This window comes from Gossypium arboreum, chromosome 4, assembly GCF_025698485.1.
Source record: "Gossypium arboreum isolate Shixiya-1 chromosome 4, ASM2569848v2, whole genome shotgun sequence".
Lineage (NCBI taxonomy): Eukaryota > Viridiplantae > Streptophyta > Magnoliopsida > Malvales > Malvaceae > Gossypium > Gossypium arboreum.
The window spans coordinates 3,622,890-3,635,549 of NC_069073.1; the positions used below are offsets into that span (position 1 = coordinate 3,622,890).

Sequence of the window (12,660 nt, forward strand, 5' to 3'; positions counted from 1 at the left end):
CGGGCGATGGGTGTTACAGAATTGATTGTAACAAATCCCTTGGATCAAGGATGTTAGATCCTAATATGCCGCCAACTTACTCTATATGCATAATAGCCTAATATGCCACTCCTTAGGCGTAGCCCTAGCATCATCCTCTTGAAGCAAACTCATATCAATTCGCCTGTAACAAAACACACACCCATATAAGTTCATAAGAACTTAGTGAGGAAAACATCGTTTACCTATGTCATTTCTACACAACTCAACAAGTAACTTATTTAGATGATCATATCATTTTGAACCTTCAATTTAGTCATCGGCGAATACTCTCTTAATTTCTATTCTCATTTACATGTCAGATACCATACCTTGCTCAAAGCTCATTTCTTACCCATCAACATCTTCGATATGACACTTACCTCTCTCAATTTGATCTTTCATAAGTCTTTACCCATTTCTTTTACAGAGGTCCATATGACCGAAACATTGTTACTCTTGTATATGTAACTTTAAGCCATCATTCCACAATCTATGTTTGATCACATATATAGATAATAGGTACATTCCTTCTGATATTTAGTTAGAAAAATCCTTATTCAGAATACGTTTATTTTATGTTTACCCAACACCTTTTTTATATCCCATCACTTCATTATTCACAGTTGAATCATGGTCTCATAAAACACTTTACCGTAGTCTATAGAGACATTGTGCCTTACTAATCTTTCTAATCACATTTACAAGCCATGCTGAATGCTCCAAAGCAATTTAATACAGAACTCGCCAAGAATCATTCCTTTATGTTATGCCATTACGAGCCTTATTAGGATACGTCACAAGGGCATGCTTTCAAATTTCTCCATGTACGTCGTTCTTTCAGGTTTTCTCCACAAAAGCTTTCATATCAGAACTACCACACAGGCTATTGATTCATTGTTTGCCACAAAGGCGGTTCTTAAGAGTGCAGCACGAAGGCGTTCCTTACGAAGTTTGCCACAATGACATTCTTTCATATTACGCCACAAAGGCTTTCTTTCATATTACGCCACAAAGGCTTTCTTTCATATTACGTCGCAATGACTTTTCTTTCTTATTAAGCCGCAAATGCTTTTCTTTAGGCTTTCTTTCTTTATATTATGCCTGTCGAAACCCTTTTTTTAAATCGAGGTGTTGGAAAATGGGAATCGACTTTAAGAAAAACGAAAACGGGAGTAGCCACCAATCTTTTTAGGTGTGATTGGATCACCTTATAAAATGTTTTGTTTTAAAAACATTAATTTTGGTCTACAAAAGTTAAAAAAAAATGGGTTCGGAGTCGGTTACGTACGAGGAAGGGTTAGCACCCTCGTAACGCCCAAAAATTGGTACCTAATTGATTATCAAGTGTCTTAAATGTCGGAAATTAGAAAGTTTTAAGATGTAATCCTCTTTTAATTAGAATGTCTTAATTTTGAAAATTAAGGCTCACTTATTTCAAACGAGTTAAAACGTCACATCCAATAAGTTAGAACACAACATTTTAAAACCTTCGAAACTACGTCTTTCGAAAATTTCTATCTCGAATCAACAAAAAGCTATATCCAGTAAGTTAGGACACAACGCTTTGAAATCCCAAAATAGTTGTTTGTATTTTGAAAACTTCAAAAAACACTTAGGAGGTTGCTTGACTATTCGAACTCATCGAGAAAAGTCGCAACCCAATAAGTTAGGGCACTACCTTTCTCGAAGCTTCCGAACATCAAGTATTGCCTTTATTTTTATAAAACTTTTGAATATTGTTTTAAATCGATGTATGAGGATGACATGTCATATTTAATATTATGGAACATTAATACTAAGGCAATATGCAAAAAAAATAATCTAACATTTCCATGCTTAACATGAATAATATATAAGAAGAAGAATAAATAACATAATAATTATGCATGTAATAAAATAATTAAGCTAAAGCAAATAATAGGCAAATAAGAGCATAAATACACACAACATAATGATATACATGAATCATATATTAATTAATAGACATGGCAAATCTTAAACATAAAACATATATACAAAATATATAACTTGCATGAAAAATAAATAAGCAAAATAATCATACAAAATGGTGATTCAACATATATTTAAACAAATTTATTGAACAAAATGATGCATGATATACAATTTAATATATAAATGTACATACAAAAATCATGATAAAAAATAGTAATAATAGCAATATGTATATATCAACTCTAAAATAAAAACGTCACTTAATAATAATTTTAAATCAACCTTTGGTATTTAAATAATAAAAATATAAAAGAATTAATATATAATAAAGTAATTTTAAAAATAATTTAGAATAAAATAATGCATAAAAATAAGTAATTAATAATATAATAAACATATAATACAAATATAATATTTTAAAAATATATATAAAATAAATAATATACATAGTAAATAAAATAATTATATAATATATAATATAAAAGTATATAGGATTAAAATTACAATATATAGTATATAAGTAATTAATTAATAAAATATAATAGTTAAGGATAATAATATATGTATATAAATAATAATATAAAATAATAAAATATATATAAAATGTATAATACATAATATGTAATAATAATATATAAAATAAATAACATATAATAAAATAATTATAACATATAATATAAGAAAATAAAATAAATCATTATAAAAATAAAACATAGGGCTAATTTTAAATTTTTTAGAATCTACAGGGGCGAAATTTAAAAAAATAAAATAAATTAGGGACCCCAAAGACACGCACGCAAAATGTGAGGGACTCATAGGGTAATTAAACCATCCTATTTAAAACGACGTCGTTCCTTGGATAAACCTTAAAGAAGCTGTTAGGAATAAATTGAAACAAGCATAAAATATTAGGAGCAAATTATAAATACGATAAAATGAAATTGCAAATGTTGAAAATGCGAAGGGATCAATTGCACAAATAACCCTTTTGTCGGAAACACGTGGATCCTTCCCGGGTCACGGTTCAACGCGCGGATCTTAGGCATTGAAACGACACCGTTTTGGTCACTGAACGGTCACCCCAAAACGACGTCGCATCCTTCTCCTATATAATCCGAACTTCAACTTCAAAAAAATCATTTTAACCCCCTGTAAAAAAGTAAAAAAAAAAAACCCTCTGAAATTTCCCAGTTCTCTGAGCTCCGGCCCTGGGCCGATCCGCTTCGTTCATCGGACCTCCGTGTTCAGCCCCATGCGCATCACCAACTCTGCCACACACGGTGGTCGGAATCCGAAAAGCTTCGCTTTTTGCAACGAATCTAAAGGTACATCTTTCTCCTCTGTTTTTCAATGTATTATATGCATGAACTTGTGATAAAGAGAATGAAACAGAAATTAAAAAAAAAATATATCACCTTCGTTTCCTGTAAAAATCTCTGGTGTATTATTGCAAAAATATTCTGTGTACAGTATTTTTGGTATATCTCTCTGGTGTTTTTTTTCTCTATGCGTGTGTAAGTTTTTCTTGTGTAAGTCCTTTCTACAGCTTGAAAAGAAAGCTTTGTAGCCTCGATAAACCACTACAAGTTTTGGAAAGAAATCTCTGATTTCTTTTCGTATTCGCTTCGCATGTCTGTTGTGATTTTCTTTCCTTTTCTTGCAGGCGAATCGCGAGGATTTCGTTCGAGCACCAATGACTGCGCGCTGATGGGGCCAGTGTTGGATTGTAGCGCATGACAATTCTGGCGTGATTCGGGCGCCGATGGTGGCGCGATGCATGGTGGCGAAGTCGAGGAGTCACGGCGCACTGATGAAGGCGACGATTGGGCCATTGGACCTGAAAAGTCGTGACATTTGGAACCTCAAAGCATCTAGAATCCCCCTTTGCGGTGCCTAACTTCTCAGGAAACCCTAGGGTTTCCTGATCCGTTTACTGCTTTGGGCCTTTTGGGCCCTGTGTATCCTTAGGTCAAGGATATTGGATCATCCGGCGTAGATGGGTCTGAGTGTTTAAATCTGGGCTTGGGTATAATGGGTTGTCGGGTTTGAAGCTTAAATGTTTGGGCCGCAACTGTTTGGGCTCTGTAATGGGTTATGGGGTTAAGTGTTTTTTTTTTTTTGTACATGGACTCTTTAATGGACTTTTAAAATAAATATTTATTTATTCATTTATTATTTTTTTGGTTTTAAGGCCCGGGTAGATTTGGGCTATTACAATGCCACAAAGACTTTTTTTTCATATTACGCCACAAAGGCTTTTCTTTCATAACATGTTTACTATATAGATTTGCCTAACTTACGTTATGTGAGGTTTGCCCATCATCATCGTGGGACATGCAGGGAACCCCATTGGGTAATAACCTTCCTTTAGTTCTCTTCAGAGGGTGGAATGGTCATGGCTTTTCCTTCAATATTCATATCAGGGATCGTGTTTTTAGCCTCGACAAACCCCTTTAGACAACACTGCGGTTAATAGATATAGACTTACTTAACAAAGTCTTCATATACTGAATCTTATAGAAAGGCTACGGAAAATATTTTAAAAAAAAACTGAATTTTACAATAAACTTAGCTATATTGCGACTCTTATAGAAAAGACTTGACTGTATGGAACATAACTTAACTCAAATCGAACCAAACCCGTTTTATCTAAACTTGTAACCTTAGAGGATGAAATTGCAACGTCTTTAACTCAATAATAAATGAAGGCATAATGAGAGTTTTTGGCCCTCAAACTTTACAAAAGTCATTTTAGCCTTCCATTTGTGTTTTTTTTATTATGTTAAATTATCTTAAAATAGATAGAAAAGTTAACTTTACTGACATAGAAGACACGTGGATTGCCACACCAAAATTTAGTTAATTAAATATTAACATGTCATCCACCTAATAATTCACTTATATGCCACATTAACAAAGTTAAAAAAACCTAAATTTTTTTCTCCATTTTGAGTGATTTGACAAAAAATATAAATTAAAAAAATTAAAAAAAGATAAAAAATTAAATGAAAAATTAAAATAATTTTTTTTATAAAAATTAAAAAACAAATCATTATCACATAAATAAATGATGGAGATCTACGATTCTAGGAATGTGGACCCGACCGATCGGTCCGAATGGCATACTTGAGATTCTTTAAAAAATCATTACTCTTTTTAAAATTTCCCAAACCAACAAACTGTCTATAAAAGCCACCAAAAATAAATGAATAATTGAATAAAACTAAATCACAACTGTAACTAAGATTTTTTTCTTGGTGTCATCTCCAAAGATCTCTTTTCTTCTCGTCTGATCATCACAATGAATTGTCTTCAGAATCTTCCGAGGTCTGATCAAAATCTTTTCTTTTCAATTCTTTTTAATATCCAATCTTTATTTGTCTCAGAATCTAATCTAAAAAGCTTGCTAAAAGTTTGTTGTTTGGAATAGTTTCAGATCCTATGCCTTGCCATTTCAAGGTTTCAAGTGCAATCCAAGAAAACTACTTTCTTGTTCCCTTAATATGATGGTACATTTCCAGGTTTTACCTCTTTATCCCTGAATTTGTTGTATAGTTTTATCATTCCATATTATCGATATCCACTGGATTTATCTTTTCGTTCTTTGCTTGTTGAATTTTGTGATTTAATGTAGGGCGGGATGAACTCGAGTAATGTACCGCGGAGTATGGTAGTTAAGGTAACTTAATTATCTGTGAATTTCGGATTCGTTTCCTGGGCTTTCGTTAGAATTTTAGTATTAGCATCAGGGATTTGTTGTTTTGCGGTAGATTCTAATATTTCTTTTCGTTGTTTTGCTCTATTTGTTGTAGTTTTCTAAAGAGACAGTTCCTTAACTTTTCTTCTTGGATTAAGATATTATGTGTTTTTTGCGTTTTGATACTTTACTCTTTAGTATTTGTGGATGGATGGATGGATGGTATTCTTCCATTGGAACAAGGTAAATAACATGTTTCACTTACAAGTCATTATTAGAAACTTTTTATGGTAGGAAATACGAAATTTACGGAAAGATCTTTTTAAGTAAAAATAATTGATTAAGCTGCTGTATATGTTTGAGATTCTTTTCATAATCATAATCATAAATGATAAAACGTCGATGCCAATGTTGCAACTTGAGACTGACCTGCATTAAATTTTAAACCAGGGGATGTAGTAATTTTTATTTGCATTTATCATATACCACGTTAAACCAAAATGATCTACACTCTTTCTAAAAACATGTATAGCATTTGACAGTTGCACCGAAATGTACCAGGAAGTTCAATAACCTTTTGGTAGTTCATACATGATTGAATTATTGGTATTATGATGAAAAAGGTGTCTCTGCATGCGGCTTAACATGCTGCTTGATTGACTTTGAACCTAGATTTGTTGGCTAATTTATTTTTTGACAGGCAATTCCTGGTTCGACATCAAGTGAGAAAACGAGTAACTCTGACTCAGAGGGGAAAAAATCTGAGACATATAGTCATGATATGACAGAAGCTATGGGCGCTGGTAAGTTCACTTGTGTGTTGCTTTTGCTTTAAGTTTGAGGATGGCTTTTAGGTGCATTTTTCGTGTCCAGGGCTCAGACTCATGTCTTTTGATGCGAGATTCAAAAAATAAGCTAAACCTTACTGTAATGTCTCATAATAGCAGGCAGATCTTCATATGAAGTCTCAACATGATAACTCAATATTCTGGTGTAGTGGTATTCTTGCTTTGGTGGTCACTCTATTATATAGTTTGGTTGCTTTCTTTGTTTAGTCATTTTTAATCATTTCTTCATGTGGTTTTCTGCAGTTTTGACCTATAGGCATGAATTGGGAATGAACTACAACTTTATCCGTCCAGACCTAATTGTGGGCTCATGTCTGCAGGTAATTCTCATTTCTAAGTGAATAATAGTAGAAAATTTCCCCTTAAATGGTCACCCAAGTTAAAATTTTTCTTTCTCTTTAAATCAACAGACTCCTGAAGACGTTGACAAGTTACGAAAGATCGGAGTTAAAACGATATTTTGCTTGCAGCAAGACCCAGATTTGGAGTATCCTAGACACTATTGTCATTGAAGTTCTATCTAAATTTATGATTTGAAGAACAAAAGTAACTAATTTCTCTTACATATTTTCACATGCATGATTATTTGTTGGTAACATTTGAACATGTAATTGACAAGAAGGTTGAGGAATTAAGTGCTGTATTTCCTTTACTAGAATTTCCAGATATTTTGGGGTCGATATTGGCACCATTCGAGATTATGCCAAGAAATGTGGTGATATTGAACACATACGTGCTCAAATAAGGTCAGACATCAAAATTGACTGATACACTATATTAAGTTTTCACTGTGAACAACATCTGTAAAGTTATTTGTGAAACTAGTGATTAGTATTTTGTTTTCATAGCAATTTTTATGTGTCACTAATACATTAACGAGTGATTTGGAGTCCTTTTTGTTGTTAATCTAGTTGGGTTGATATTGGATGAAGCAGGGACTTCGATGCATTTGATTTACGGATGAGGCTTCCGGCTGTGGTTAGTATATTGCATAAGGCCGTAAATCGGAATGGAGGTGTAACATATATCCATTGTACCGCTGGACTTGGAAGAGCTCCTGCTGTTGCGGTATTGAACTTATTTTTATTTGTCTGAAATGTCTTTCCATACAGATTTTATAGCTAAACCTTGATGAAATGAGCTGTGTTTTTGTTCCTCTAATTTATCTTAATACTGATCTGTACATTTTTGTTGTTACTAATTACAGTTGGCTTACATGTTCTGGGTTCAAGGCTATAAACTTAGCGAAGCTCACAGAGAACTGCTGGTATCTTTGCCTTTGTTTCCATGCTTTTCTTTTCGGGTCAATTCAATTTTGGGTGCCTGGATTTGTTTCTACCATTTTAGGGTTGATGACTTTATCCTTGAATAAATATTCATAAGAATGATGCTTCTCAATCAACTAGTACATTCAGTGATTACTGTGATTGTTTTTGCAATGCCAGCCATTTGGTTGAGAGTTCCTTGATTTAAGTGGCACCAATCTAGATTCTAGGATCTAAGTTTTGGTGTCTGAACAGCTTGCTTTACCGTTACAACAATAAGCACTCCCTTCATTTTTTGTCCCTCCTTTCAAAGAAACAGGCACCAATCTGATCCCTATCATAGAAGTAATTTCAGGTTAGAAGTTAGTTTATGTCAATTCTGGAAATAATTTTGGAAGACATTAAACTGGTGGGATAGTAACCTCTAGACTTATTCCTTTTTTCCCCTCTAGACTTATTCCTTTTTTCCCTCTCTCTTTTTCTTTGTTAAAGATTAAAGAGGGTTTTGCATTGTTATAGTGTGCAACTGTGTGCAGGTTATCTTATAACATCTCTGATATATTTTTTCATTTCTCCTCTTTCAGAGCAAACGCTCATGCTTCCCTAAATTGGAGGCCATCAAAAGTGCTACTGCTGATATTGTGAGTTGTTTTCCTTCTATTACGATAGGCATAATCATTCATGAACCCAAAAGTTTTTATTTTCATTTTGGATGTTTGAATTTGTTTGTTTATTGTATGAAGAGTAGATCTTGTTATTTGCTACAAGTTTCATATAAATGCTGCTTGATTGTGCAGAAAACATTTTTAGTTTCCTTTTTATTTTGGTAGTGCTAATATATATTTAATATGTGAAGCATGCAAGCCCTTCTCCTGAATATTTGGTTAGAATTCTTGTCCTTGTTTGGCATTAATCCGTTTGCTTTCTTGTATGGTTTAAGTCATTCATATTCTTGAAATTGAATATGGTTGCAAATGATTGGCTTCTATATAATATTTTTCTTGCCTTAGCTCTTCAATGGAGCATTTTTTTGGTGACTTCAGTTGAAATAAATATATCTAAGGATTATAAGGGTAATTGAATTCTTGATGATTTTATTTGTTTTGTTTCTCTGTACATGCTAAAGATAGTGACAAATAAAACTAATGAGGTAACTATAAATCCATGGGACTTGCATTGCACTTTCTCGGTTTATCTTTCCCCTTCCCTCTCTCTCTCTCTCTCCCCTTTAGCAGCATTGTTATTGATTAATATGAAGGTTAGAAATGTAGAAAAGCTATTCTATTATCTGCTTCATTGAGTTCATGAAATTGTAAAGCATTCTCTCTTTTGGTGTTCAATACAATATGTTTATTGCAGCATTCTCTAAAGAATAAGCTCATGCAGTCATTGAAAAACATTTATTTATTATTTGGTGTGTAATATATATAATGTTCATTGCAGTAGTCACTGGAAGACAAGCTTCATGATGTTGTTATTATTATATTTAAAATTTCCTAGACAAGCATTATATATTGAATGAGAAGTTTTTACAAACTCATTTATCATATTTTCTCAATGTACAGCTCACTGATCTCAAGAAGGAGCTTGTCACTTTGTCATGGGAAGACAGAAAGTGCTCTACAGTGGAAGTTTCTGGACTTGATATAGGTTGGGGCCAGGTAATGATCCACTATTCATTATTAGCACATTTGAGCTACTCTAGTTCTTGAGAATTATAGAAGCCACGGACTTCGTTCAAGGATGCAAAAAATGCCAATCCTTCAAATACATAGAAAAATTTGGAAAAATCTGAACATAACCGTGTCGGTGACATTTATATCCAACACTGCCACCCGAGCCCAAGTAACATAGCTGTGAAGATACTTGACTGTTGGAAACAAATATTTTTACAGTTCTCAGTTGAATAATATTGACTCCAGGAAAACATATTCACCACTCTTTGCATATTCCAGCTGTTTTCTAAATAGATGTATCATATGCTTTTAGGGATAGTATTCTCTCTAAATCTAGACAGTTGTTCCTTTCAGTTATGATGAAGGATAGCATAACTACAAGATAGTTGCTATTTTATATGTTGAAAAAGATAACCTTATTATATTTATAGAAAGTAAGATTGGATGATTTTCTTTTCTAAAGGATACAAATAGTTAGCTTCGTTTACAGTAGGCAAGATAAGTTGAATCAAGCACTCTTTTCTTACAGAGCAAGTGGATTATGTGGTATCCAAAGTGAGGCCTCTATTCCTCATGGTAGCTTTGAACCTAAATCTTGCATGTCATATCCAACTGATTTTGTGCATATAGAGAGTTCTTTGTTTCCTCTATATTGGATTCAGAAGTGTGTTCTACATATGAGGCAGATTGTGGTTAATTCTTTTGCTTTTATTCCCTTTACATGCAAAGTTGAAATAAGTTTTGAGAAGATTTCAATGGATTATTCATTCTTGTTAAGATGAAATACTAATTAATTGATTCACTTTCTGCTTTTTTATTATTCTACCTATATTGTCTTATTTATCCAGAGAATGCCTTTGAAGTTTGACAAAGAGAATGGTTCATGGACACTTCAGAGAGAACTTCCGGTAATCATATTTTGTTCGCTGGACTGTGTTTAATTTGTCTTTAATTTGTTCGATGCTGAAAAATATATTCAGTATCTTACATTTTCCCTGTTACAACTTATTGCTTTCTTGCCCTGTTTTCTTTTATGTTTCTCTTATCCATGTTCATTCTGAGTATCCTATTGGGACGAAAATTTCGCCTAGTGACCACTCATGGATTTAAGATTAAGATCCCTGTGCATTTATGTTTCAGTTATATCAAGTCTCCCATTTTGCATGCATTTGTCTTCAGGACCAGAACTTCTATCCTAGTTCTTATTTAAGCTATTTAAATGCTTCATTCATTCATGCGTCTAACGCTCATAGAAAATATCATAGAATTCTTACTCTCACTTTAGTGTTAGGAACGAAACGATTGGTACAGGTCTAAATTATTAGTATAGTTTTTCTTAGCAATAACATATGTAGACTACATTACAAGATAATGGTTCGTTTTTTGTTTCTTTCACAGGAAGGACGCTATGAGTACAAATATATAGTTGATGGTGAATGGACCTACAATGAGTTTGAACTGGTAACAACCCCTAACAAAGATGGCCATGTCAACAATTTTCTTCATGTAAGTTTCTACTTTCTAGTTTGGTTGTCAAGTGAGGAGCTCAATCTTGTATTATCAATTATGTATGTACCATTTATGTTAATCAGACTTGGGAGTGAGTATTGGGTATGGGTATGAGTACGAGTACGATTTTTTAAGTTTTCTTGGAGGTTACCCATTTGCCAGACAGGAATGTCAGACAAGGGTACTTCCAGAAAAAGAATTAGGAGTAACATATATATCATGGATTTATTTACCCATGTGTTAGACATAATGTTAGACATGGATATTTGGAGATAAATAAAGAGTCAGAGCCACATGGAGCACACTTAACTGCCCCAACATTGTGTAAATTAGTTCCAGAGGTACCTCCAATGGACCATTATTAGATAGTTTGAAAGAAGATTGCTCACAAAGCTGAATCAGTTGTGAATAAATTTGTGAGGTGGAAGTTAATATTTGTGATGGGTGCAGGTTGTGAACGGTGACCCAAACAGCGCAAATGGAGAAGTTCGGAAGAGGTTGACTAGTGACGATCCTGATCTTACCAAAGAAGAACGGATTAAGATTAGACGGTTTCTGGAATCCTTAACTGAAGAATAGAATAGAAAAAGCAAACATGTAAATTTTGTTTGAAATAAGCTTGTATCCTACTGTTATCTTGTACAATTACTACAATAAATTGATGGCTTTAATAATTGCCCACAAAATACCACCTTCAAAAATAAACACCCCTTTATTTATTTTGAGACACAAGTTAACGAGGCTTTCACTATTTATTTAAATAATATTCAAGAATTACCATGATCTTTAGACTCATTATAATAAAAAGAAAAAGAAAATAGACCCATCTACCAACCAAGAGCTACAACAAAACTCTCATCGACCACCGACGTCGGAACATCACACGGGACTCTCCTCAACAAAGTTCTGCTCCGGAGAAGAGAAAAGAGCTCAAACAAGGCCCCAAAAGAGGTTATTAAACCGAGAGAATGGCATAAAAAATAGAGCAAAAACAGGGAGAAGGACGACCAACCACTGACGGCAGGTGGTTGGCCGTCAAGGACGTGAAAAAAAAAAAGAAAAGGCTGAAGTTGTGCTTAGGTTTTGATCTTTTATAGTTCTTTATTCAACTAGTATAATAATAAATAATAATATGTAATTTACTACTATTATATATAAATATTACAATATATATTATAATAATAGATATAGTTTTACATGATATTATAATATTCAATCATTGATGCATATATATAAATTATTAATATATTGTATGATATGATATAGCATTATATAATATAATAGGAGGACTAACTTTCAAATATAAGAAAAAGTATAGGGACCTAGAGCATATTTCAACAATTATAATAATAAACAATAATATATGATAATAATTAATATATTACGTACTATGATGTTGTCATAAACCAACTAAAAATTCGACAAAGTCAAGTGCTCCTATCAATTAATAGTATAGCTACGGTGAGTATAGATATCGTTCCCACGAAGACTAAAAGTACTAGTAATTACCGTCTTTCTATTATTTAACCGAAAAATTAGAGTGATGGATTAAAACTAAAATTAACTAAATTAATTAACTAAAAAACATAACAAAAAACAAATCAGGAAAATAATCGATTAACAACCAAGAAGCAAGACAATATCTAAGAAAGAATCCACCTAGACTTCATCTATCATTATCAATCTAAATT

The 12,660-nt window shown here is 32.9% G+C and overlaps 1 protein-coding gene across 4 annotated transcripts; it reads left to right on the plus strand.

Annotated features, from left to right (window-relative positions):
* The first annotated feature begins 5,149 nt into the window (after positions 1 to 5,149).
* On the plus strand, positions 5,150 to 11,674 carry LOC108457743 (phosphoglucan phosphatase DSP4, amyloplastic). Of its 4 annotated transcripts, none has more exons than XM_017756858.2 (14): positions 5,150 to 5,301; positions 5,405 to 5,495; positions 5,609 to 5,653; positions 6,372 to 6,474; positions 6,763 to 6,839; positions 6,930 to 7,006; positions 7,185 to 7,265; positions 7,455 to 7,587; positions 7,727 to 7,786; positions 8,369 to 8,425; positions 9,350 to 9,445; positions 10,309 to 10,368; positions 10,859 to 10,966; positions 11,420 to 11,674. In XM_017756858.2, exons 1-14 carry the CDS (start codon positions 5,276 to 5,278, stop codon positions 11,546 to 11,548), a joined length of 1,143 nt encoding a protein of 380 aa, XP_017612347.1. In that variant the 5' UTR covers positions 5,150 to 5,275; the 3' UTR covers positions 11,549 to 11,674. The 4 variants fall into 4 exon arrangements, with proteins under 4 accessions (XP_017612347.1, XP_017612350.1, XP_017612348.1 ...); XM_017756861.2 differs by having other exon boundaries at positions 5,405 to 5,483; XM_017756859.2 differs by having other exon boundaries at positions 5,159 to 5,301; positions 5,411 to 5,495.
* Positions 11,675 to 12,660: the final 986 nt, after the last annotated feature.

Bases quoted from the DNA above. Each gene is read 5' to 3' on its own strand.
- LOC108457743 (XM_017756858.2), top strand. From the start codon at position 5,276: ATGAATTGTCTTCAGAATCTTCCGAG. The intron at 7,266-7,454 runs GTCAGACATCAA...TGGATGAAGCAG, and splicing joins CACATACGTGCTCAAATAAG to GGACTTCGATGCATTTGATT. The intron at 10,369-10,858 runs GTAATCATATTT...TTTCTTTCACAG, and splicing joins CACTTCAGAGAGAACTTCCG to GAAGGACGCTATGAGTACAA.